The sequence below is a fragment of the Acanthamoeba castellanii genome (genome assembly GCF_000313135.1).
Source record: "Acanthamoeba castellanii str. Neff unplaced genomic scaffold scf7180000084685, whole genome shotgun sequence".
NCBI classification, from domain to species: Eukaryota; Discosea; order Longamoebia; family Acanthamoebidae; genus Acanthamoeba; species Acanthamoeba castellanii.
In genome coordinates, this window is record NW_004457675.1 from 151,283 (window position 1) to 176,263 (window position 24,981).

The 24,981-nt window shown below is 60.1% G+C and overlaps 7 protein-coding genes and 1 pseudogene across 7 annotated transcripts; 6 read left to right on the forward strand and 2 right to left on the reverse strand.

Annotated features, from left to right (window-relative positions):
* Positions 1-347: 347 nt before the first annotated feature.
* Positions 348-6,032, forward strand: ACA1_376750 (annotated as a pseudogene).
* Positions 6,033-6,972: 940 nt separating this feature from the next.
* Positions 6,973-13,436, forward strand: ACA1_376760 (serine/threonine protein kinase; the record flags this gene model as incomplete). The annotated part of the gene is given in 20 exon segments (XM_004353677.1): positions 6,973-6,984; positions 7,054-7,188; positions 7,263-7,539; positions 7,633-7,954; positions 8,024-8,373; positions 8,455-8,489; positions 8,594-8,914; positions 9,027-9,162; positions 9,269-9,575; positions 9,591-9,661; positions 9,769-9,918; positions 9,991-10,100; positions 10,178-10,294; positions 10,358-10,454; positions 10,548-10,824; positions 10,900-11,631; positions 11,708-12,012; positions 12,091-12,564; positions 12,745-12,950; positions 13,011-13,436. The coding sequence occupies 20 exon segments, from the start codon at positions 6,973-6,975 to the stop codon at positions 13,434-13,436; spliced, it is 4,860 nt and encodes a 1,619-aa protein (XP_004353729.1).
* Positions 13,437-13,936: 500 nt separating this feature from the next.
* ACA1_376770 (uncharacterized protein) lies at positions 13,937-14,347 on the reverse strand (the record flags this gene model as incomplete). The annotated part of the gene is made up of 2 exons (XM_004353678.1): positions 13,937-14,161; positions 14,270-14,347. 2 exons carry the CDS (start codon positions 14,345-14,347, stop codon positions 13,937-13,939), a joined length of 303 nt encoding a protein of 100 aa, XP_004353730.1.
* Positions 14,348-15,423: 1,076 nt separating this feature from the next.
* On the forward strand, positions 15,424-15,781 carry ACA1_376780 (uncharacterized protein; the record flags this gene model as incomplete). The annotated part of the gene is made up of 2 exons (XM_004353679.1): positions 15,424-15,532; positions 15,615-15,781. 2 exons carry the CDS (start codon positions 15,424-15,426, stop codon positions 15,779-15,781), a joined length of 276 nt encoding a protein of 91 aa, XP_004353731.1.
* Positions 15,782-15,907: 126 nt separating this feature from the next.
* On the forward strand, positions 15,908-19,307 carry ACA1_376790 (pentatricopeptide repeat domain/PPR repeatcontaining protein; the record flags this gene model as incomplete). Its single annotated transcript, XM_004353680.1, has 9 exons — positions 15,908-16,024; positions 16,091-16,176; positions 16,257-16,430; positions 16,511-16,888; positions 16,997-17,732; positions 17,840-18,448; positions 18,573-18,679; positions 18,837-19,139; positions 19,223-19,307. The coding sequence occupies 9 exons, from the start codon at positions 15,908-15,910 to the stop codon at positions 19,305-19,307; spliced, it is 2,595 nt and encodes an 864-aa protein (XP_004353732.1).
* A 527-nt stretch (positions 19,308-19,834) lies between these two features.
* Positions 19,835-22,173, forward strand: ACA1_376800 (Inosine5'-monophosphate dehydrogenase; the record flags this gene model as incomplete). The annotated part of the gene is made up of 8 exons (XM_004353681.1): positions 19,835-20,086; positions 20,172-20,363; positions 20,448-20,703; positions 20,797-20,988; positions 21,068-21,201; positions 21,404-21,503; positions 21,562-21,705; positions 21,812-22,173. 8 exons carry the CDS (start codon positions 19,835-19,837, stop codon positions 22,171-22,173), a joined length of 1,632 nt encoding a protein of 543 aa, XP_004353733.1.
* A 432-nt stretch (positions 22,174-22,605) lies between these two features.
* Positions 22,606-23,929, forward strand: ACA1_376810 (universal stress domain containing protein; the record flags this gene model as incomplete). Its single annotated transcript, XM_004353682.1, is given in 6 exon segments — positions 22,606-22,947; positions 22,959-23,093; positions 23,181-23,248; positions 23,339-23,477; positions 23,590-23,723; positions 23,836-23,929. The coding sequence occupies 6 exon segments, from the start codon at positions 22,606-22,608 to the stop codon at positions 23,927-23,929; spliced, it is 912 nt and encodes a 303-aa protein (XP_004353734.1).
* Positions 23,930-24,794, reverse strand: ACA1_376820 (secondary thiamine-phosphate synthase enzyme; the record flags this gene model as incomplete). Its single annotated transcript, XM_004353683.1, has 3 exons — positions 23,930-24,099; positions 24,280-24,393; positions 24,512-24,794. The coding sequence occupies 3 exons, from the start codon at positions 24,792-24,794 to the stop codon at positions 23,930-23,932; spliced, it is 567 nt and encodes a 188-aa protein (XP_004353735.1).
* Positions 24,795-24,981: the final 187 nt, after the last annotated feature.

Genomic DNA, 24,981 nt, shown 5'->3' on the forward strand with positions numbered 1-24,981 from the left:
TCGGCCATTCGAGACGATTGCGCATCAGCGAGAAGGCACCACGCAAAAGGAGACTCGCCGCAAACGCCTTCTAAATCAAAGTTCAGGTAATTCACTTCGATTCTTAGGGGGCGTGGCGGCAGATGGAGCAGCTCGGTGCATGTTTTTTCGTTTTTGGGGGCGAAGAGGAAAGCGAAGAGAAAAATTTTTGGGAGCGCAAAACAACAACACGGACAAGAATCAAAGTCGTGGCCGTCAAAGGCCGCAAATGATCACGAATCGCAACCGCTCCATGCCCTTATTTTATTTCATTTTTTTGATTTTATGATCACAATCTCTGTTCTGCTGGCTGCCAGATCTCCTTGAAGATGTCGTCGCTTACGCGCTCCAAGTCGGGAGCTAACGTCAAGCACTACGAGACGTCCGATTTCATCAAACACTTCGAGCCCATTCGGCGTGCGTTGGCGGACACCGTGCCCGACGTGACCGCCAAGAGCCTGGCACAGCTCACCGCCGAGCTGCTCACCTTCCAGGAGTCCGCCCTCGGCCGCGATGTACGCACCCTTTGCACCGCCACTACCCGGCCCATCGCGCCACCTTCTCTCTCAGTCGCGATGAGGCCCCTCATCCGTTCTCGCTTACGGCAGGGCGACTGCCGCGACCTCACCAAGCTCCCGCTCAAGCTGTTCCACGACTACTCGCCCGAGGGCTCGCTCCGCACCATCCTCTCCGCCTGCTTCACCTTCAAGGAGGCGCAGCACCTGCGGCGATTCGAGTTTCAGAACCCGCAGAAGAAGGAGCGCAACCTGCAACTCATCGGTCTCATCGAGGAGACCCTTGTGGTAACGTCTTAGATGATCCCTTCTTCTTCGTCGTCTTCTTCTTCTTCCACCAGCTCGAGCTAATCTCGTTCGCGCACGAGCAGAAGGCGGGCCAGCTGAGCTACCCCCGGGTCATGCTGTCGTCAACGGTGCCGGCCAAGCACGCGGCCAAGCTGAAGGCCATCGTCAAGGCCCACCGGGGCGTGCTGGTCGCGTCCCCACACGAGGCCACGCACGTGGTGGTCAAGGACGCGCCCCGCGACCCGGCCGAGGACCCGGCCCTCGACTACCTGCGCACGATCGAGGTCAAGGGCAAGCAGGCCCTCGTCCACTGGTGGTACTACCCCGACTCCTACGACGCGTGGCTGCCGGCGGCCGAAGTCGAGGGCGAGGCGTCGCCGCAGGAGGAAGACCACGACGGCCCCTGGGTGGTGGTGCGTGTCCACGGCTGCCCTACCACCTCCAAGCTCCAGCTCCACACGCGAGTAAAGCAAACTCATGTGACACCACACACACACACACACACAAACACACAACGCGTTCGTGCGGTCCTCTGAGCAGCAAGAGCGATGGCTCACGGACCTGGACCGCTTCAACGAGTGGATGAACGAGGTCGACTACGAATCGGATGGTACGCCACTTGGTGGCCTCCCACACGCGGCTGGCCACCAGCTGACGCCGGTCTCCCCTCTTTATTTTACATAATTTATGCAGACAAGCCGCCGGAAATGGCTGATGGGTCGCCGGCCAAGACCAGGGGAGGCCGTGCCCGCGGGGCTTCCAGGGCGCGGGCGCGCAAGGCGTTGCCGGCTTCGGTCGCGCGCACGGTCGCCAAGAAGCGGAAGGACATGGACATCGACGACGGCGACGATGACGATGACGACGGCAAGAAGGACACAAAGAACAAACAGAGCAAGAAGGGCGAGGGCGAGGAGCAGGAAGATGAGGAGGGGGAGGGGGAGGAGATGGAAGAAGACAACGGCAAGTCGCCGTCGCGCAAGAAGCGGCGAACGAGCGACAAGGGCAAGAAGAAGGTGGGCGCCACCGAAGAGGGCGAAGGCGCCGCCGCAGCCGCCGCCGCCGGCAAGGTCGACGAGAACGGCAGCAGCAAATCGGCCGCCGCCGCGCCATCGACATCCGCCGTTGCCGCCGCTCCGTCGTCCCTGGCGCCGCCCACCTCGTCGGCGCCGTCCACGCCCCTGCCCCCGACTTCCCCCGCCGCACCCCACCCATCGTCGCTGTCTTCGTCGTCTGCGCCTTACGCCGCTGCCGGTGCGCCGCCCTCGTACGGCTACGCCGGCCCGTCTGGCGGCTACCCCACCACCGGCGGCCCTCAGAACACCAACCCCTACGCCTACTCGGCCGGGCCGTCGTCCTATGGGTACACTCCCCCCCCCCACACGCCCTACTTCTCGCTCGTGGTGGTGGTCTGACGCACCACGACGCGGTGTGTCCGAACTGCAGCTCGGCTGGCGGTGCGCCGGCGCGGCAGATGGCGCCGGGTGCGGCCTCGCCCTACGCCGTTTCGAGCCCCGGGCTCTCCTATGCCGGCTCCCCGCTGCCCGGTGGCGGCCAGCCCCGATCCGTCCCCGTGCAAGGTGGCCTTCCCCCCAACCCTCGCCACCACCTTTGCGACAAAGCTCTCTCTCTCTTCCCCCCCCCTCTAACCGATCGATTCTCTTCGCTTCTTCCCAGGGAGTCCGTATCCCGCCAGCGCCGGCATGTCTCCGTACAGCTATCAGGCGGGTCAACCGCCCCGCTCGGGCCTCGCCACCTCCTACACTCCTGGTACTCCCCCAGTGTGTGTCGTGTGTGCCGTGTGTGTGTCGTGTTGTCTAACCCTCGCTCCGCCCCACACTGTGCGTGATGATATAACGCAGGCCCGATGGGTTCGCATATGCCCGGGCGCACGCCCCAGCCGCTGATGGGCGTCAGTGGCGGCGGCGGTGGGTCCTATCCGATCGGGGGCGGGCTGTCCTACGCGCCCGGTCAGCGCCCAGGCGGCGGCGCGCCCGGCCAGGCGCCGGTGCAGCCGGTGGTCTACAAGCGGCCGCCGGGCACCCCCGGCCCCGCGCCCTCGCTGACGCGCCAGCCCAGCTCGGCCGGCCGAAGGCCCGGCGGACCCGACCCGCGGCAGCTCATCACCACCCTCGCCAACATCTCCCAGCTGGGCAATCTCAACCTCAAGCTACCGCCGCTGCCCCCTCTCCCCGCCGACGTACCATTTCCCCTCGCCCTCGCCGGCGCCACAGGCAGAGTGTGCGTCGATACTGACAGTCACGTGTGTGATTAGGCGCCTATCATCAACCCGGCCGCGGCGCAGTGGTTCAAGGCCGACGAGATCCACGACATTGAGAAGCGGGCTCTGCCAGAGTTCTTCAACGGCCGGTCCAAGTCGAAGACCCCCGAGATGTACGTATTGGATTACGCGCTCTCTCCCTCTCCCCTGGGCGCCGCTCTTCCACATGGCGGTGATAGTGATGTTGTTGACTCTCATTTATTGACCACACACACACACACACACCACACACAACACAGTTACAAGGAGTATCGCGACTTCATGCTGGCGGCCTACAAGCAGAACCCGCAGCACTACCTCACCGTCACCGCCTGCCGCCGCAACCTCGCCGGCGATGTCGGCGCCATCTTGCGGTTCGCTCGCTCCCCCCCTCAACAGGCCCTTTTGATTCTTTTTTTCCCGCTCAACTCATCGTCACACTCCATTGCAGGGTGCACGCCTTCCTCGAGCACTGGGGCCTGGTGAACTACCTGGTGCCGTCCAACGTCAACCTCACCAAGTACGGCGCCCTGCAGCCGCCCACGGCCGCCGCCGCCCCTGGGGCCACGTCGCCATCGTCGTCGTCGACCTCCACCACTTCGACCGCCGCGCCCGCGCTCGTCCCGTCGACGGGACCCTCGGGCGCCGCGATGGTCGTGCCCGCGGGCTCGCCAGCTGCAGCCCCGTCCTCGCCCAGCGCCAAGTCGGGGGCGCCGGGCATCGCCGCGCTGGCGCCGCAGCCGGCGACCAGCGCCGGCGCCAATCTCGCGCTGCACCCGACCATCATCCCCAACATCAGGCCCCCCGAGCCCGCCCAGGCCACCCTCCCCAAGGTACTCCCACGCTCTACCCAGTCTTTGTCCGCCAATCGGCAGATTGTCTGAACGTTGACTTGATGGGAAAAAAACCGGGTTTCTGACGGGAAAAACGTGGTTTGCTGCAGCATTTGTGCTCGGTGTGCGGGTGCGTCTGTTCGATGGTGCGGCACCGGCATCTGTACAAGGACATGGACGTGTGCACGGCGTGCTTCGCCGCGGGCAAGTACCCGGCGCACATGACCTCGGCCGACTTTGTCAAGATCGACAGCACGCTCGAGGACCTGCGCGACGAGTGGTCCGACCAGGAGACCCTGCTCCTGCTCGAGGGCCTCGAGATGTTCGGCGACAGCTGGAACGACATCGCCGAGCACGTCGGCTCCAAGACCGTCCAGCAGTGCGTCCTTCATTTCCTTCGCCTTCCCATCGAGGTGCGCACTTCCTTCTCCGACGCGTGTGCGTGTGCGTGGTGTTGGTCTCACATAGTCGCGGTGTGCAGGATCCGTATTTGGAGGACCAGCTGGCGAGGTTCGTCGGCGTCGGGCCCAAGTCCGTGGTGGAGGAGCCCCACCCGTTCGCCGCCGCCGCCAATCCGCTCATGACCATGATCGCCTTCCTCTCGTCCTCCGTCGACCCTCGAGGTTCGCCTCCCGCCCGCTCTTATTTCTTTTCCTCTTTGTTTTTCTCACGCACAATCGTTGCGTCACACACAGTCGCGGCGGCGGCAGCACAGGCCGCTCTGGCGGTGATCTCGGGAAGGAGCAAAGAAAAGGAAAAGGAAAAGGGCAAAGAGAAGGTGGAGACGACCAAGGCATCGAGCGACGATGCCCACCAGGGCGAAGGTGGTGAAAAGGAGGCCGGTGCCGCGATGGACGTGGATGCGTCGGCCGTCAAGAGCGGCGAGAAGTCTGCAGCGGAGAACGGCGGCGGCGACAAGGCGGACGCCATGGAGGCCGAGGCGGAGAAGCCCAAGGAGGAGAACGGCAAGGAGAAGGAGGACCACGACAACAAGTCCGCCGGCGACGGCGCCGCTGGTGAGGCGGTGGCCAAGTCCGTCGAAGACGACGGCTCCTGGTCGGTCGAGGAAGAGGGCAAGGGCGAGATTCCTCTCTCGTCCACCTCGAGGTACCACCCCTCCGTTCTGTGTATCGTGTCTTGGTCGTGTCGTGTCGTGTCGTGTCGTGTCGTCCGGTTCGAGCGCTCAGACTGGTGATCTATGTGGCATTGCAGTGGCGAGGCGAAGGAGAAGCAGGAGGAGACGGCGGCCAACAAGATGGACATGGGCACCCAGATCGACTCCGATGAGGTCAAGGCCGCCGCCGCTGCCGCCATCGGCGCCGCCGCAGCGCGAGCCAAGGTGTTGGCCGATGCCGAGGAGCGCGAGATTCAGCGACTGGTGGCCATGGTCGTCGAGGTACAGCTGCGCAAGCTCGACGCCAAGCTCGAGCACTTCCACCAGCTCGAGCAGGTTCTCGAGAAGGAGCGCTTGCAGGTACCCCATCACCCCCATTCTCCCCTTTCCACGGCGCAACCCAACACTTTATATTTCTCTTTAATTTATACATATAGATGTATTAAAGAGAAATAATATGTCTGTTTATTTATATGTTTGTGTTAACTTATATATTCGTTTCCCGCCACCAGCTCGAACAGGAGCGACAGAAACTGTTCGCCGAGCGCACGGCGCTGAAGACGGCGCGCATTGCTGCGTCCGGTGGTGCGGCGCAGCCGTCGCCCGCGCAGGTGGGCAGTGGCGGCTTCCCGCTGCCGGTCTCGTCGCCGGCCGCGCAGCCCTTCTCGCCGTCGGGGTCGACGCCCGAGGAGCGCGAGCGGCTCGACCGCGAGCGGCAGCAGCGCATCAAGGACGCCCAGCAGCGGCTCGAGGTGGAGCGACAGCAGGTCTACGGCCAGCACCGCCCCGCCGCCGCAGTGGCCGGCCAGCGTCAGCCGTCGCCCCCGCAACAGCAGACGACCACCGCAGCCAACCAGCCTTCTCCGTCGGCGATGGGTGGCGGCGGCGGCGACGACGTGGCGAGCTTCATGCAGCTGGACATGGTGCCAGATGCGCAGGAGGCCCTCACAGATGGCGCTAGCCAGCTGTCCGGCGACTCAGTGCAACAGCTGCCACCCTCGCTCTAGTTCCCATCTCCTTCTCGAGGTGCTACAATTTTTATTTCCGGCACGCAGTTGGGTGCGGTAATATCTTTTTTGAGAGAGGTCTAAATAAGGTAAGCCATGCCAAAAACCACCACCACCACAGGAACGTCAGAGCCAACATGTCCAGCTTATTGGTTAGGCTATAAGTGCATGCAAGTGTTGTCCCGAATCAATCACCTGTGACCGGAGCTGTTAACCTGTCGCTCGCGAGCGAGGGGCAAGACTGTTTGATAGGCCTTTCCAGTTGACAAACTTGACCTGCGGTGAAGCTGCCGTTCTGATTGGATCTGAGACCCTTCCAGGTTTACAGGGCCAGCACCACCACAAGAGAGGTTCCTCAGCGCATCTCTCTCAAGACAGCATTATCACCAGTACAGACCACAGAGTCGCCAAGGCCACATCCTTCCACCCCAGCCATCACCACCACCCGACCTCGACCATGTTCTGGGCCTTTATCTCCTTCTTGCTGCTTCAGTCTTGTGGTACATGAGCGTCAGGCTTGAGGCCCTCTTCTAGCACTAAACGCTTGCGCTCACATCTATTCCCTCCCGCAGCAGACTCAGTGCTGCTCCACGGCGCGGGTACGCCCAACCCCCAGGAAGTGTTCGATGCCTGGACCGCCAGCTATCGCTACGTTCGAGATGACGTCAGGTAGAGCCACCGCCACTGGCAGTGTTGTGCGTGACCTATTCAAAATCCATGGCCTACCATTGTGATGTGCAGCATCACCTACAATGGGTCCACTGTGGTCAGGGGTTTGTTGGACTACTCCCGAGGTGTTGTGGTAAGCCCCCCCCCCCGCATCTTGTGGCTCCAATTCGGCCTTGGACCAGTGACAAAGCCTGGCGCTATGTTGTGCTTCCGGTGTGCACGCGAGGGGCGGGCGAGGCTTGACACGCCATGGCCGCCTGCAAACAATAAGATGGGCCATATTGTAGATTTTGATTTTAGATTTTTGATTCAGCGTCTCTCCCTCCTCAACTTTGTTGTTTCTCGTGGCCAGGACTTCTTGGGCACGGACCTCGGCATCACGTCCCCGGTCTCTAGCGACTTCGACAACCTGCTCCAATTCCCGCTCTTTGGCCAGGCCATGGTGGTGGCGTACAACCTGCCGATTGCAGCCTCTGATACCTTCCTGGTACGTTCCTTCCTGGGCGCCATCACACCACACCGCACACGCTTACCCTATGAGACATCGTCGATCGTGCGCAGGTGCTTGATAGAAGCACGCTGGGTGCGATTTGGGCAGGCGCGATCACGACCTGGGACGACCAGCGCATCAAGGACCTCAATCCGCCCGCCGTAGCGGCCATACTGCCGGCGGCCAACATCGCGCTCGGCTACACCAGCAGCAACCAGGTGTCGTTCGCCCAGGTGTTCAAAGTGGCCATGTCCAGCTTCAGCGACACCTTCCGTACTGCGCTCGCCGCGGCCAACGATTCGTTCGCCCGCATGCCGCCCGCCCTCGCCGGCCACGCCTTCGAGGCCGGTACTACAAGCAGAGAGCGCGTGGCGTGGCTGAAGGTATTCGAAGCTTCCCGCTGTGTGTGATGGTGCGTGTGATGCGTCGTCGCTCACACAGTGCGTCAGAACACGACGTACGGGATGACGTTTGTGCGGCAGGCCATGAGCGTCGCGGCCGGCCTGTCGTGGGCCAACATGGTCAACAAGGCTGGCAAGACGGTGGAGCCCAGCGTGTCGACGGTGCAGGCGGCCATGAGCCAATTCGCTCGCAACTTCAGCGCGGGCGACCTCACGATCGACATCGTAGATGCGCCCGGTGATGAGTCGTGGCCGCTCTCGTACCACACCTTCTTGGCCTTCAACCGGAGCGTGACAGCCCTGGACTGCACCAACATCCAGGAGCTCACTCGTTTCATCGCGTGGGCTCTTACCAACGAAGAGTACGCACTCACCACCCACGACACACGCCACACGCCACACGCACGCACGCACTCACACCTGTTTTACAGAGCATCCACATTAGCGATCACAAGCGGAGGTGTGCCGATAGATGTGAGCCTGCGCAAGTACATCATCGACCGCTTCAATGACTTTGAGTGCAACGGCGAGAAGGTGGCGAGCACGTCGTACCTCATCGGCACGGGTCCTCCCCTTCCGCTCTACTCGGCCTGGACGGTGGCCTTCTCCACGGCGCAGGCGACATTCAAGTACTTTAGCTCGACGTCGTTGCAGGCCAAAGAGCAGCTGATCGCGTTCGGCGAACAGTTCGGCACCACGAGTACTGGGCTCGAGGCCCGGTGGTATGAGGCCATCGATGACGTGGCCCTTCTGCCGGCCACCATTTACGCCGTCGTGCCAGGTACCCGGGGCAAGCCAGCCATCAAGCCCACACTCATTCTCCCTTGTCGGTCACACTCATGCCAAACACCATGGCCCGCAGGTTACAACCTGCGAGAGTTGAGCGGGCTGGAGCTGGTGCTCGACTTTGACACCATTGCTGACATATACCTCGGGCACGCACGCACGCACGCACGCACGCACGCGCTTGCCTTGGCTGTGCGAGAAGCTGACGTCCGTAGTTTGGTCCCAGGGAGATCACGATGTGGGACGATGCGCGCATCAAAGCCCTCAACACGCCAGAGGTGGCCGCGGCGCTGCCCGCGCAGGCTATCCATGTGGTCGTACAGTCGGTGGAGACGGCCATCACCCAGCTGTTCACCACGATGCTCAGCGCCGTCATGCCCAAGTTCGCGGTCCAGGTGGGTGCTGGACCGCTGGTGACCAGTCCCGTGCAGTCTTACAACACTACGACCGCCGTCAATAGCAACGACGCGTTGCCCAGGGTCCTGGCCGATACTGACTATGGGTTTGCGTTCGTCACCCTGTACGACGCCACACTGGTACGTCTCACCTTTCCTATGGTCGCCTCACCCTGTGCCGAGAGAGACTCATGCCCAAGGGCATTGGTGTGTGTGTGTGTGTGTGTGTGTGTGTGTGTGTGTGTGTGACCAGTTTCGCGTGCTACAGCATGCCAACCTGCGCCGCAGCGACGGGGTGATTGTGCGGGCCAACCAGACCTCGATACAGAATGCGGTGAAGCACTACTTCGCCGAGAATCCCAATCCCGACTACGGCGAGATCATTCTCAGTACGGAGGCCCACTCTTCAACTCGCTCTGATCGTGCAGTTTGACCGACGTACGCCAAACGCATGACACACACTGCACACACATGGCACACGCACGCAAACGCCAGGTGGGGGCAGTGATAGCTGGCCGCTGGCGACATTCGGGTCGTTCATCTACCACAATCGGCGCATGCAGGACTGCGCCAAGTCGCGCGCTCTAGCGAGCTTTTTCTCCTGGACCCAGACCAGCACTGAGTCGCAGCATATCGCCCAGAGGCAAGGGTTCATTCTGGCGTCGAGCGACAAGTCCCTCCAACGACGGATGCTCAACCAGCTGCAGAACTTCACCTGCGGCGGGGTGGCGGTGAGCGAGCTCTACGGCTGCATCAACGACGGCGAGCTGTGCTCGGGCGCCGGGGTGTGCGCCAACAATGCGTGCGTGTGCGACAGGGGGAGGGAGGGCCAATACTGCGAGAGCGTGGCAAGTTCGTCGTCAGACAGGTCAGTCACCGTAATCCTAGGTTCGTCCTTCTCCCAATCCACTTCATTCGCACCACAGGACCGAACATGATATTCAATATGTGTCGTGTCGTCTCTCTCTCTCTCTCTGTGTGTGTGTGTCGTACAGCTACGATTTTCCCGGTGGGATTGGTGGTCCTGGGGGTGGGTGCATGCCTGGCAGTGATGATTATTGCCTTGGCGAGGTGTAAGAAAAAGAAATCGGACGACTGGGAGATTAGCTACGACGAACTCGAGGTCGGCAGGCAACTGGGCGCCGGTACTACTCCCACAGACCCAGGCCTCTCACCACATTCCGCTCAAATACCTGAAACTGTGGTGGCGGTTCAAGGGGGATTCGGTGTCATCCACAAGGCCGTCTGGAAGGGCACGGAAGTGGCGGTAAAGGTGATGGCGTCGGCCAAAGTCACAAAGGACATGAAGAAGGACTTCCACGACGAGGTACCACACACAACACACACACACACGCACACGCTCTGTGCGCATCCTACTCGAGTGTTGACGACGTCGGCAAACAGGTGCGAGTGATGACCTCGTTGCGGCATCCAAACGTGGTGCTCTTCATGGCCGCCTGCACCCGGCCGCCCAAGATGTGCATCGTCATGGAGTACATGGCGCTCGGGTCCCTCTACGACGTGCGCTCCCCACTCTCCCTTTGTCCGAGCGACGGCTCATAACGGTCTTCTTGCCTTCGTTAGCTGCTGCACAACGACCTGATTGCCGAGATCCCCTTCAACCTCAAGGCCAAGATGGGCTACCACGCCGCCAGGGGCATGCACTTCCTCCACTCCTCTGGTACGCACCACCAGCCCCACTCGATATGGCATCATAGGTCACCACCTGATGCTTGTGTGTGCGTGTCGTGTCGTGCCGTGCCGTGCGCTCCAGGCATAGTGCACAGGGACCTCACGTCGCTCAATCTGCTGCTCGACCACAAGTGGAATGTGAAGGTGAGCGACTTTGGGCTTACCAAGTTCAAGGAGGACGTGCGGCAGGGCGGCAAGTACAAGGACAACGCCATCGTAGGGAGCCTACACTGGACCGCGCCCGAGGTGCTCAACGAGTCCGTCTCCGCTGGCCAGGACTTCCTCTTGGCCGACGTCTACAGCTTCGGCATCATCCTCTGGGAGCTTCTTTCGCGCGAGCAGCCCTACGCCGGCATGTCGTACGTGGGCCACGTCAGCAAGTGTTTTTGTTTTCTTATTGTTATAATGTCGACTGACTGGGTCGGCTGACCCAGTCCGGTGGCGGTGGCGGTGGCGGTCATGCGCGACGGCATCCGGCCCCAGATGCCGGCCACGCCCGGCCTGTGCCCGCTCGAGTTTGCGGAGCTCATCACGAGCTGCTGGCACGCCGACCCGACCGTCCGGCCAACGTTTCTCGAGATCATGACCCGCCTCGCGGCCATGCACACCGGCGCTGACTTGAGCTCGGGCGTGACGACCTCGCTCACCTCCAAGACCTCGACGACATCGTCTTTCTCCAGCGTGCCGCCCGGCGTGCTCACGAGCGCCCGCTCCCGCGACACCTCGTGGAGCCTCCCATCGACCAACGACTCGTCGGCGTCGGTGTCGGCGTCGAGCGCGTCAAAGGACTTGGTATCGACGCAGATGGCCACGGGCGGTGGCACGGTGCGCCCGCCGCGGGGCGACATTGCAGTGGTGTTCACGGACATCACGCGTGCTGCGTCGCTGTGGGAGTTCAACGCCTGGGCCATGCGCGATGCGACGCTGCTGCACAACGAAACGCTGCGGGCGGTGCTGAAGCGACAGAACCGCGGGTACGAGGTGGTGTTCGCGGGCGACCGGAGCGGCTGTTCCGGCGAGGGCTCGTTCTGCATGGCCTTCCAGCACGCGTCGGACGCGTTGGCCTGGTGCTGCGGGGCGCAGCTGGCGCTGCTCGGCGTGGCCTGGCCCGAGGAACTGCTCGCCCATCCGGGCGCCGCCGAGGAATGGGGCGACACCGATGACCGGTACGCTGCCATCGTCGCACGACACACACACACACGACACACACGACATACGACACTCACACGTGAACGCGTGCAGGGTGGTGCACAAGGGCCTGCGGGTGAGGATGGGGGTAGACTTCGGCCCGGTGCGGGTGGTGCGCGATCCGACAACGGGGCGCGTGGAGTACAGAGGCCCCGTGGTCGACACGGCCGCGCGCATCACGACCATGGCCCACGGCGGCCAGATCATCATGAGCCTCGCCGCCTGCGAACAGCTACACGACACCCCCGTTGCAGCAGCCGGGCCAGCCACCAGCCCTTTGCATGAGGCGCCAGGCACCAGCGCGCAGGGGCCAGTGGTGGGTCTGGGCCGGTTCGCAGTGCCAGACGTCTCTCCAGGAGGTACGCCAGATCTCCAACAAAGGAGCCTCGCGCCCCGCACCTGGACTTATTTACTGTTGCTGTTATTTGTCGACATAGGGCTGACACTCTACGAGATGAAGATAGCGGGGCTCGAGGGCCGCTTCTTCGGCGGAGTCGCGGACCAAGACGTGGAAGGGGACGGCGACGAAAGCGACGCTGGCGATGGCGAGTTCTATCTCAGTCGCAGCGCCTTTTACGATGACAGCGACCACCGCGGCCGCATGCCCTCGTTGGGTGGCGGGTCCAAAGTGGTGCAGACGGTCCTGGGCGAAGGGACGCAGCACCACGAGGACCTGTTCCTCGCGTCGGCCAATCTGTGTCGGTGGATTATCGACTACGGCGAGATCCAGGTGGGCGAGCAGGTGGGCCTCGGGTCCTACGGCTTGGTCCACCGCGGCCGGTGGCGGGGCGTCGAGGTGGCGGTCAAGCGGTTCATCACGCAGAAGCTCGACGAGCGCCGCATGCTCGAGTTCCGCGCCGAGATGGCCTTCCTCTCGGAGCTCCACCACCCCAACATAGTACTCTTCATCGGTACTCGCTACCGCCCTAGGCCACCTTCGCTTCGTCGTAGTCTCTGTCATTGACACACACGACACACGACACACGACACACGACACACGACACACGACACACGACACACGACACACGACACACGACACACGACACACGACACACGACACACGACACACGACACACCCGCAACACACACAGGGGCCTGCGTGAAGAGGCCGAATCTGTGCATTGTGACGGAATTCGTGCAGCGGGGCAGCCTGCGGGACTTGCTGGCCAACACCGCGGTGAAGCTGACGTGGCGGCTAAAGCTGCGCCTGCTGCGCTCGGCCGCGCTGGGCGTCCACTACCTCCACGCGCTCCAGCCCGTCATCGTGCATCGCGACCTCAAGCCCTCCAACCTCCTCGTACGCCGCACCATACTCACCACTACTAAATCTTCTACTCACCGCCATCATGGAATGCAGGTGGACGAGAGCTGGAATGTGAAGGTGGCTGACTTTGGGTTCGCGCGGATCAAGGAGGAGAACGCGACGATGACGCGGTGCGGCACGCCGTGTTGGACGGCGCCGGAGGTGATTCGCGGCGACAAGTACGACGAGCGGGCCGACGTGTTCTCGTTCGGCGTGGTCATGTGGCAGGTGCTCACGCGCCGGGAGCCCTACGCCGGGCGCAACTTCATGAACGTGTCGCTCGACGTGCTCGAGGGCAAGCGGCCGCAGCTGCCCGCTGACTGCCCGGCCGAGCTGCGGAAGGTGATGAAGAAGTGCTGGCACGCCGCGGCCGACAGGAGGCCCACCATGGAGCGGGTGCTGGCCTTTCTGGATCAGGAGCTCGCCGGTAAGGGCGAAGATGGGGACTCTATGTTTTCAAGCGGCCGCAGCCTGGTCTGACATGAAGAGCCACACCACTTTTCTAAAGATGTAGACCAGAAGTCGAGGATGAACATGCTCTTCCCATCACGTGTGCCTTTGTCGCTGTGGCAGCGGCAGCTGCTCTCGTCGGGTTCCCCTGGTCATCAGCGCTACCCTGATCGTCGGCTTTCCCCTCATCCCACGTTGTGGGTCGGTTGAGAGGGAGCTGCACACCAACGCACACAGTCAGGCACAGCAAAAAGTGAGTAGAGGAGTAGGGCCATTCCACCAGCTTCCTCCAGTTTGTTGTTCTTCCGTCATCATCCTCTCAAGCGGTGACCAATTCTCTCTTCGCCAGTTGACTTGAGCTCTGGAGCAAGTTTTGTGAAAGACCTCCAGTGGCTTGGGTATGCGTGTTATGTGATTTTTGAGTGCGTGTCGTGCGGTTCGTGGTAGGCTGAAACTGGTGGTGTAAAGAAATGTCGTGTTGTTGGTACTCTGGAGGGGGAGGGGGTCACAAAAATGGGTCGCCATGAAGCTCATCGCCTCGACGTGAGCCCGAGCGGCTTGCGGGTGTGGGCGAGGCTAAGCTTCTCGCTCCGGCGATCCTCCTGATCGAGCTTCTGGTTGTACTTGCGCAACATGGCCAGCACCATCTCGGCCTTGGTGCACACGTTCTCGTAGTTGGCCAGTCGTCGATCCATGGCCTTCTCCTCGTGCTCTACCGTCATGAACGTGAGGGTGCTCATACAGAAGCGTTGAACCTGGTTTTGGAAATAAACAACATTGCCAGGTTAGTCGCACAGTAACACCAAAAAGAAAATGAAAGAAAAGAATATTAAATACAAAAAAAGAATGCAGAAGAGCTGCACCTCATCAAGGACGAGGCCGGTGTCGTGCTGTTGCATAGCGTGCTCGATGGCCACGTCTTGCAGAGTGATTGATCCCATCGTGTGAGAGTGCGAAGTGAAGTGAGGCGAAGTGAGTGGCAGTGAAGACGAAGCACAATCGATTTCTATTGCAAGAATTGATGTGTGGCGGTCGAGAGGCTGTGGAGTTGGCTTGGCTATCTGTCCTCTTGACGGAAGAGGTTGGAGATGAAGAGAATAGATGGGGCAGAAGACAGGGCCTATTTATGAGGAACGGAGAGCAGGAGACAGAGCCAGGAGAATCGCACGCGAGATGAACACTTCGTCGGTCGGTGTGAAGGGGCCTGGCCTCTGTCCGAGTCTCCTCAACTCCACCCCAAACTGGGTTTGGGGCCAAGGCACGAGGAGTTTGACTTGCCATTGACTCTGCCTGTGGTTGGCGGTTGCACGACTGGGCGGACATTGGACCGGTGGTCCTAGGAAGGGGAGCATAGGGGATGGCTCATCACCTGTACGATGGCCCCTCTGCCACGGCCTCCAGGTCAGTCCAGCCAACGGACGCCGCGAGAGCCGCAGAGGAATCTGCAGAATGCCAGCGTAGCGCTACCGACATTCCTGAAATTGCGGCGACAAAGGAGTTCGGACCTTCAACGGCTGCCATGCTCGTCTCACCGTGCGTCACACAGAACCAAGCCTCAGGCCGCAAGCCGCAGGGCCGGACCCACAAGGGTCTGCTGCGACGACATGACCGGTGGGACTGGGAACGATCGTTGGATCTCCTAAAGTGTCTTGTTTTCGCTCATCCCCCACCAGGTGGTGTGTTGCGATCGCTGTACAGTCAAAACAAGACGGGCACAGGCCCCTGGGGAGACTCTTGCTATTCTCCTCACTCCAGGCGTCTCTTCGCGCGAGAGCCGTGTGGTGATGCAACAATTTGAGCTGCATAAAAAAATCGGCCAATCAGCTTTGGGCGTTATGGTGTAGCTAAGGCCGAGGAAAGGGAAGAGAGGCACCACCAACTGGTTGGCCGGAACACCGGCCACCAAACCCAGGGCGGGACGCTAAAAGCTCTGGTCCTGAGCCAGAGGATCATCAACAACAACAACATCATCAGCAACAACAACAGCCTACAAAGCCTCAACCATCACCAGCAAGCAATGCAAATCGTCAAGTTCGCCATCGTCGCTCTCCTCGTCTGCTTCTTCGTGGCCGCCGTGTTTGGCCAAGGCAGGGGCGGCCAGGACTACGAGACCGCTGCAGTCACTGGTACGAGTGTCAAACCGCCCACTACCGAGCTGCTGTTAACGTTATAGCTAACACCCTCTCTGTGTATCAAAACGCGTTCTAGATGACATCAACGAGTACCACTATGGCGAGATCAGACAGGCCGTGGCGGACCACTACGACCAGAGGAGGCGTGGCGGCAAGGATATCGACGTTGACATCGACATCAAGAAGCTGGAGATCGAGTTCGAGAAGAACTTCTTCATCGTCATCAAGAAGGGTCGCAGCTAAGTGAACTGCTAGCGTTCCTTCGTCACCCACCGCCTTCCTGTAGGCTGCTTGCCTGTGGGCGTAATAAACATTTCCTTTTCTTGCAAGTTCTGTTCCATTTCTTTTTTTTTCTTTTGTCAACACAAGATGAGGAGCGCAAGACTCTCGCAGCCATCGGTGCCCCTGTGCTGGCGCGGCCATAGCTTTGTGAGCCGAAGCAATTCGCTGCTAGTGCATTACCGTCAACCCCTGTTCACAGCTCCGGTACTCAATTTTATCATCGCTCAATTTAATTCTATCTAATTCCATCGACCACGGCCATGCATGTAGCTGCCACCTCTCGTGTCGAGTGCCAGGCCTGGGCTCCACGTTGGCCTCCCCGTTGTGCGAAGATTCGCCACCCGCCCTGCCAAATCGTACGACCTTGCCGTTTCCGATTCTTAGCAGAACAAATGATGTGTATGTAGAGGCCACCGGCCAACCTTTGTGAGCACAGACACCCCAATCACGGCGCCGTCAAGCCTCCTTCCGAGCCGAGTGGTGCGCGTGTATCGCTGCCCACCAAGGAGAACGAGCAAATGGTCAAGAAGTTGACCAACCTGCTCCGGAACAAGAACCCCGTCACCGCCAGGCAATTCGTAGGCTTCCTCCGCAAGACCAGCGACCAAAGGTACTGCACGGACGCGTGTGCGTGTGCGTGTGCGTGTGCGTGTGCGTGTGCTCAGCCCTGACGATGCAGCAATTGTACAGAGAGCCCACGATCCTGTCGGACAAGGTGGTATCGCTGCTGCCGCAGCTCACGTTCGAAGATGAACGCACGAGGGCCAAGGAGAGATACGAGCAACAGGCCAAGGAGCTGAAGAAGGACAGCAGGCAGGGGAGCAACGCGGCCGCGAAGAAGCCGGCGGTCCCCAAGCGCAAGGAGTCGGCCGAGGAGAGGGAGTACAAGGCGCGAGAGCTGCTGATCAAGGAGGACGAGGACGAGCGGCGCAAGTTCACCATCATCCTGGCCAGCCTGGGCAAGATGCGCAAGATCGAGGGCATGCTCTACGTCTACAACATGCTCAAATCCAGGGAACGCCAAGAGGACGAACGCATACGTCAAGCGCTTGACGAAGCCGCCTCCAGGTAGGCTTGTGCTTTCTCGTGCGTGTCGCGCGTTGTGTGTGTTGTTGTTGTTGTTGCGTGTCGTGTCGTGTGATTTTAAAAAGAAATCTGACGCATTGTCGGGCGCAGGAAGGAAAAGGCGCCTGTGATGGAGGACTCGCGGTGGAAGGTGGACGTCTACATGTACAACCTGGTGCTCGATGCGCTGGCCAAGGCCGGCTACCTGGGCAAGATGGAGGAGATCCTGCAGGACATGGCGCAGAGCCGGGTCGACAAGGACCGGGTGACCTACAGCGTGCTGTACGGCGCCTACTCGAGCCGCGGCGACGACACCAGGGCCGATCAGGTGTGGCAGGAGATGAAGGACCGCGGCGTCGAGATGGACCTCGCCGGCTACAACGGGCTCATGAACACCTTTGCCCGCAGGGATGACGTCGATCGCGTGCTCGAGACCTACAAGCAGATGCAGACCGCCGGCATCCAGCCGGACCAGGGCACCTTCTCGATTCTCCTCGAGTGCTGCGCCCGCGACGCGCTCGAGTTCAGAACGCGCACGTCGGCGGCGGCGGCCGCGGCAACAGAGACAGAGAAGGCGGGCGATGAGGAGGGCGAGGCGGTGAAGACGGGCGAGGAAGAGGACGACGACGGCCTCTACGCGATGGATGAGAAGGAGCGGGTTCGCATCTTGCAGTCGAAGCGACGGCGCATGGAGGCGGTCATGCGGGCCATGAAGAAGGCGAAAGTGCGGCTGGACAACATTCTGGTCAACTCGATCATCCGCTGCTACGCCTCGCTGGGCGAGGTCGAGGAGATGTTCAGCGTTGTGCGCTTCCTCGTAGAGGAGGAAAATATCAAGCTAGCCGAGGTAAGCGTCACACACAACACGCACGACACGCACGATACGCACGACGCACATGACACACGACATTCGCGCACATCGGCAAACTAAGTGCGGTGGTGTGCGTGTCGCAGGACAACTACTCGCTGATGGTCTACTGCGCCGGGAGGGAGAAAGCGATCGATGTGGGGCGTCTCACGAAAGTCCTCGAGGAGATGAAGTGGAGCAACGTCCAGCCCACGGCCAAGACCATCAACGCCGCCATCCACTCGTTCGCCTTTGCCGGCCCGCAGCAGCTCGAGGCCTTCATCCTCCCACCCTCCGCACCGACCACCAACGAAGCCGGCGCAGCCGCCGGCGACGACGGAAAGAACGAAAGCGAAGCGGAAAAAGCGAAGAAGCGAAAGGCTGACGGCGCGAAGGAAAAGAAAGAGGAGCAGCAGGTCAGCCTGTGGCAGCTCATCAAGAAGTACGGCGTGGTGGTGACGGACGACATCCTATTCGACCTGCTCAAGGTCTACGCCACCAACGAGGCCGCCCCAGTGGCTCCAGCCGGCGCCGACGTCGTGGGCATCGTGGAGGGAGCGCGCAGGCAACTGGACCGGGCCCGGCTCGCCAAGCTGCTGCACAAGATGAAGGAGGAGGGCTTCGGCTCGTCCCTCACGGTGTTCAACTCGCTCATGCGATTCCACGCCGCCTATGGCGAAAACCGGGTCCGCGAGGTCACCGTGCTCTACAGCCAGGTACCAACGCTCGGTCGACATACGTGTGTCATGTGTGCCTTGTGTCGCGTGCGTGCATGCGCGTGTCGTGCGTGTTGTGTCGTAGGTGGTGTTGGACCTTCGCCTTAAAATATTTGCAACGCAGATGAAGAAGCGGCAGGTGAGGCCCAACCTCCAGACGTATCTGGTGATGGTGGACACGATACTGAGCACCGAGCGGAAGGTCCAGCCCGAGCAACGGCCGGCCTCCAGGTTCGTTGGTCAATTTCTTTTATTTTTTAACTGTTTGCTGGGACAGACCGCTGATGCTCACAATTTAACTGCTAATGCGACTGCGCGCGATTTTGACCGACATTCGTGCATGTTCTCTTTGCGTGTTGCTAACATCGTGTCGTGTCGTGCGTTTCAGTGGCAAGGCGAGTGGCGAGGAGAAGGAGCGAGAGAAGGAGCGAGCGGAGCTGTCCTACCTCCTGTTCTCGGAGATGCAGAGCGAGGGCGTGCAGCCCAACCTCAAGCTCTTCAACAGCCTGATCGAACTCAGCGGATTCGAGGAGCTGCGACGCAGGGCCTCCGTTGTCGACAGCACCACCCACAACGTCGATGGCGATCGGTCCGCGGCCCTGGGCGAGGAGGAGTTCCGGCAGAAGGTGCTCTCCATCCTCACCGAGATGCGACGACTCGGGATCAGACCCAACACCAAGACCCTCAAGTGGTACTCCTCCCTCCTATCTAACATATCGTAAGTTCATATCGTAATGTTAATATATATTAACTATATCTTTTATACATGCGCAGCATATCTTCCGCGTGTGCGGTGGCGGGCGCGGGCGAGGCGTTGGGTCCCGCCATCTTCGACGAACTGCCGCGTCTCTTTGCATAGTTGGCGGCGATTGGGTCGGGCCAAAGAATGCAGTCTTGACTCCGTGGAATGCGCCGGAGTGGACAAAAGAAAAATATAAAAATGCGGGAGGACCGTCTTGGCATTGTCATTCTGACCCTCCGCACAGTTCCGGGAAGGATCCACTCCCTGCCCATCTCTCTCTCCCGTCTCTCTTCTCCTCCGTTCATCTGTGGCTCTGCCCAGCACACAACGCTCGTTCACATAAACACACATATCGGTACCACCTAAGACCAACCTCCGCTACTCGCCAGCCATCTTGAACTACAGATTCGCTGCTTTCTGCAGATCTTGCTGTTTTACGTTGTTTTGGGCCTCTTGCTATGGTGTCTTCATATGTGAACGCATGAGCGCTACGATCCAAGTGCAAATCTCATGTAGATCACCATCGCCACAAGTGCTCTCTACAAGATTTTTCGAGATTAACGATTTGTTTTCTTAATCATTTGAAAACAATTTGCTTTATTGATTCCACAAAGCTTACCCGCTCCACTTGCCGGCGTTCAGAGATGGAAGAGAAGCAGCAGTCACCGCGCACCGGAAGGCGCACGTTTGCCGATACCTACCCGCAGGGCCTGCAGCTCAGCCAGGAGACGGTGAGCCTCCTCGAACGCAAGAACAAGAAGCGCGAGGCCCTCACCTTCGACGAGGTCACGCTCGAGGACAAGCCCTCCATGTTCCACCCGAACGAGGTCAACGTCCGCTCCTTCATCACGCGCAAGATTAGCCTCAAGAGCTGCGGCATCCTCAGCGCTGCCATGGTACTCCACCTACCACTTAGCCCCCGCGCGTGCGGCCGTGCGTGTGCGCAGCGCTTAACTGTGTGTCGTGTCGTGTTGTGTGCAGGACACTGTGACGGAGCAGGAGATGGCGCTGGCGATGGCCAAGAACGGCGGTATCGGCGTGCTCCACAGGAACCTGGACGCGCAGGCCCAGGCGCAGATGGTCAAGTGGATCCGTAAGAAGATCAACTCCGACGGCATGATCGACAAGCCCATCACCTTCCGACCCAACGACTACTACTCCTACCTCCAGAAGGTTCACATTCTCTCTCTCTCTCTTCTGTCCGTGTGCGTGTCGTGCGACAAAGGCTGACAGCGATTGGGGCCAACGCGTTTCCAGGAAGTGTCGATGAGGCGTTGGACGTTCACCAGCTTCCCGGTGGTGGATGAGGCGGGCAAGCTGCTGGGTCTCATCACCCGCGACGAGATGGACTTTGTCAACACCGACGACAACCCCAAGCTCGGCGACATCATGAAGAAGCTGGACCAGATCATCACCGCCCCGGAGGACACGTCGAGCAACGAGGCCTACAAGATCATGAAGGAGAAGAAGGTCAAGAAGCTGCCCGTCGTCGCCCCGTCCGGCGAGCTCAAGGGTAAGCTGCTCGACACCTCGTGTGTGTGTGTATGTGTGTGTGGTGTGTGTGGTGCGTGTGCGGTGACTCATTACTGTGTTCGACCTGCGACAGGCATGTACGTGTGGGGCGATCTCAAGAGGGACGTCAACAACAAGGACAAGTTCTCGCTCGACGACGAGGGTCACTTCCTGGTGGCTGCCGCCATCGGCCTGGGCAAGGACGACATCGCCAGAGCCGAGCTGCTGGTGGCCAACGGCTGCCGCGTGCTCGTTCTCGACTCCTCCCACGGCGCATGCAAGCCTGGTGCGTACACAACAGGCCTAAGGACACACACACACAGAGAGAGAGAGCGAAGCTTACATTCGTTCTCTCGTCTGTGCAGCTAAGGAACAGATCAGAGCGATCAGGGCCAAGCTGGGCGACAGCGTGGAGATCATTGCGGGCAATATCGCCTCCTACGACTCGGCCATGTATCTTCTCGAGGACGAGCAGGGCGCGCGTCCCGACGCCCTCAAGGTAGCTTAGCCCCCGCTTTTTCTTAGCCTTTGGCTGCTTGGGGGGGACCGATGATGCTAAAATTTAACTGCAATACGACTGCTTGCATGAGCTCACCTACAACAACAACAACTACTCCTGAGGCACCCCACTATTTTATTTAATTTCTCAATTGTTTTTATTGATATATCAATTATTTAACTCTATTTTTCTTTGGTCTTAGGTGGGTATCGGACCGGGTTCGATCTGCACGACTCGCAGCGTCACCGGCCACGGCATCCCGCAGGTCACTGCCATCTTCCAGGTCTGGCGCGCTGTGCAAGGTACGTCGCCCACCCGCTCACACACAGCTTTTCGCAGTTTTTTAACACAACACCACAGACTTTGGTAAGAAGACCGGCTACTATGTGCCGATCATTGCCGACGGAGGCGTGCGCAGCTCCGGCGACATCGTCAAGTGCCTGGCGTCGGGTGCGTCGGCCGTCATGCTCGGTTCCATGCTCGCCGGCACTGAGGAATCGCCCGGTACGCCCACATCGACCCCTCACATTCTGCCGCAGCCCAGCTCCTCGTTCGTTTCCTGACACGCGACGCGACGCGACACGGCACGGCACGGCACACATCAACATAGGTCTGATCATCATGAAGAACGGTAAGAGCTACAAGACTATTCGCGGCATGGGCTCGCGTGCGGCGATGGAGTCGAGGAGCGGCAGCCGCGGGCGCTACTACCGCGACGGCGCCAACCAGGCCGAGGAGCTGACCACGGGCCAGGCCCAGAAGATGGTGCCCGAGGGCGTCGAGGGCCTGGTCGAGTACAAGGGCAGCGTCGTGCGCGTCCTGAACGTGCTCGTGGGCGGCATCCAGGCCGGTCTGGCCCACACCGGCGCTGGCGACATCGCCACCTTCCAGAAGCAGGCCGCCCTCTGGACGCAGGGCTTCGCGGGCATCGCCGAGGGCAACCCCCACGATATCACCGACGTCAGAAACTAAAACAAAAACTAAAATAACAAACAAATAAATAAATACTATTTTGTCAAAAACACTTTCATTTAGTTGTTTTATATTTTTATACAGCTGGTCGTGATTGGAGCCGCTGCGGAATGTGTGGGCTTGCGGTGGTGGAAGAATGGTCGTCCAGTTGACGAGAAGTCCTGGAAAACCTGCTCAAACCAATGTAGTTGGCCAGATCTCACCTCTCTTCTCTCCATGCAAGCTGGGGCCTCGAGCACAATCGAGTTGCCAACACCAACCAAACCATCACCACCACCAGAACACGATCATCGACGATGGATAGAAGAGAGAGAAACCGGTACGCACCACGACACATGGGAGTGATCTGAGAGGTACCGTCAGTCCCCACTCACTGCTCTATTCTATGTGTGTAGCAGGGAGAGGGACAGGGAGTGGGCGCGCCGGGAGGGCATGTGGGACGAGGCCGAGGAGCTGGTCGACGAGCCGCCGCTGCCCGAGCGGGTGGGGCGGAAGGTGCGGCGCGCGAGCCGCGAGATAGGCGAAGATGTGAGCAGCGAGGTGGAGAAGCTGGGCGGCCGTCTGCGGGGCTGGAGCCAGGACGTCGGGCGCACGGCCGAGCGGTTCACCGAGGACCTGGGCGACGGCATCCAGCGCGCGGGCCGGTCGGGCCGTCGCTGGATCGGCGGCGATGATGACCGCGCTGATGAGGCGGCCCTGTACGACGTCGACGTCGACGAGGGGGCGAAGAGGAAGATGATGAAGGAAAAGATGGAGAAGAAGAAAGAACAGAAGGTGCGGCCCAGAGTGGCGGAAGTAGAAAGAGAAATGGGGTTGGAGGAGAAAGAAGAAGGGAGGAAGGGCTGGTCGTGGTTGGGATGGAGAAGGCGAAGCAAGAGGAGCGTCTTCCCGAGGATCGCATCGCCGACGTCAAGTTCAAGGTGGGGGGCGACACGCACACCACGCGCGCGGATGGTGCAGTGATGTGGTGGGGAAAGCGCTTACCTTGTCTTTGGTCTGTTTGACAGAGCGACGTAGATCTCGTGTGCGTCGACTCGAGCATCGCTTCCGATCAGGCCTTCCGCTACGCTCTAAGGTGCGTTGCCACACGGCACACACACACGACACACACACACGACTCTAGCTATAGCCTGATATGGGAGCAATTGCTGCCTCTCCACCACAGGAACATTCCGCGCGGTCATACCCTGCTGCTGGTTCACGGCATCTTCGCGCCGCCGGGCGCCATCGACAGCAAAATCGAGGACGAGCGGGAGATGCGCCGCGTGAAGAATAAGTTCCTCTCCCTCTGCGAGCGCAACGGCGTACGTAGCCAGCCAACCTCGCAATTGCGCCACACGACACACACGACACACACGACACGCATGCAAGTGGCGGCTGACGCATGTCGCCGTATGACGCATGTGACACGCGCAGAGGCGCTGCGCGTACCGCGAGTTCGAGTTTGCGACCAACAGCGAGCTGGGCGAGAAGGTGTGCGGCATAGCCGACCGCCTGAACGCCGGCAGCGTCATTCTCGGGAAGCGCGCCGCTGCTTCCGAGGCCAGAAGGTAGGCGCCTGTGTGTCGTGTCGTTGGTCGTGTTGTGTCGTGTCGTGTGGCAGAGGGAGATATGTGGGCTTACTTGGGTGTACACACGTCTGCTGCGATTGCTCGCGCCCAGGGCGGTCCTGGGCTCGCCGTCGTTGAGTGTGATGCAGCAGTGCAACGCGCCCGTCACGCTGGTCGCGGAGAGGAAAGAAGGCTCCTTCAACTAACTAAATTCGAATCCTTTCTGAAGCATGAACACATCCCGCAACACACACACAACACACACAACACACACAACACACACACGGAATGCGATGGGGCAATAAATATCGATGTTCAGCGCCAATGTATCTACACCGCGTGGATTGACGCTCGTTCAGCTGTCCTGCTTCATTCCCTGGATGGTCACCACAATGTTACGCGTGGCTGTGTGGTGCCAACACACACGACACACACACACACACACACGACACACACGACACACACACACACGACACACACATATGGAAGAAGACCCACGTAAGTCCAGCTGGTGCTTTTGGTTTGTCTCCAAGATGGTGTGATAGGTGGAACGCACAAGGGTGGTCGCGATGCTCGCACAGCCAGATACCCTGCCAGGTGCCCAGGTGGAAGCGCCCGTCGGTGATGGGAATGGTCAGGCCAGCGCCCAACAGCGACGCCTTCACGTGTGCTGCGCAGGCGTATGAGTTTTGTCATAGTTTAAAATGAAAAAATAATATAAAAATTTGCTCTTTTTAGGATAAATATATAAAAGAAACAATTAAAAATGTTGCGTGTAGTGCACTCACCAGGCATGTCGTCCTTGCCCTCCATCGAGTGCCGATAGTTGACGCCTTCTTCGGGGGCGATGCGATTGAGGGCATCTTCCATGTCGCGCCGCACATCGGAATCGTAGTTCTCGTTGATCGAAAGCGAGGCGGAGGTGTGCAAGATAAACAGATGAGCGAGGCCAATCTTGAAAGGTCGCAGATTTTCGGCTCCAATCGCCCGCACCACGTCGTCCGTCACGAGATGGCAGCCGCGGGCCTTGGCGCGCACCGCAATCGTCTTCTGGAACCAGCCTGTTGCCATCTCTTTTGCGCAAGTAGCACTTTGTGATGTGGCAAAACAGAGTTGAGCGCTCAACTTGTATTTTTTGGAACCAATAGGCAAGCCGTGCAGTTGATCTCCCCCCCCCCACAACCACGCTGTCTCACTTCTTCATGCTCCTCTGGCTCTTGTGCTGTTGGAACACAGTGTCCCTTTCCGCAGGCCAGTC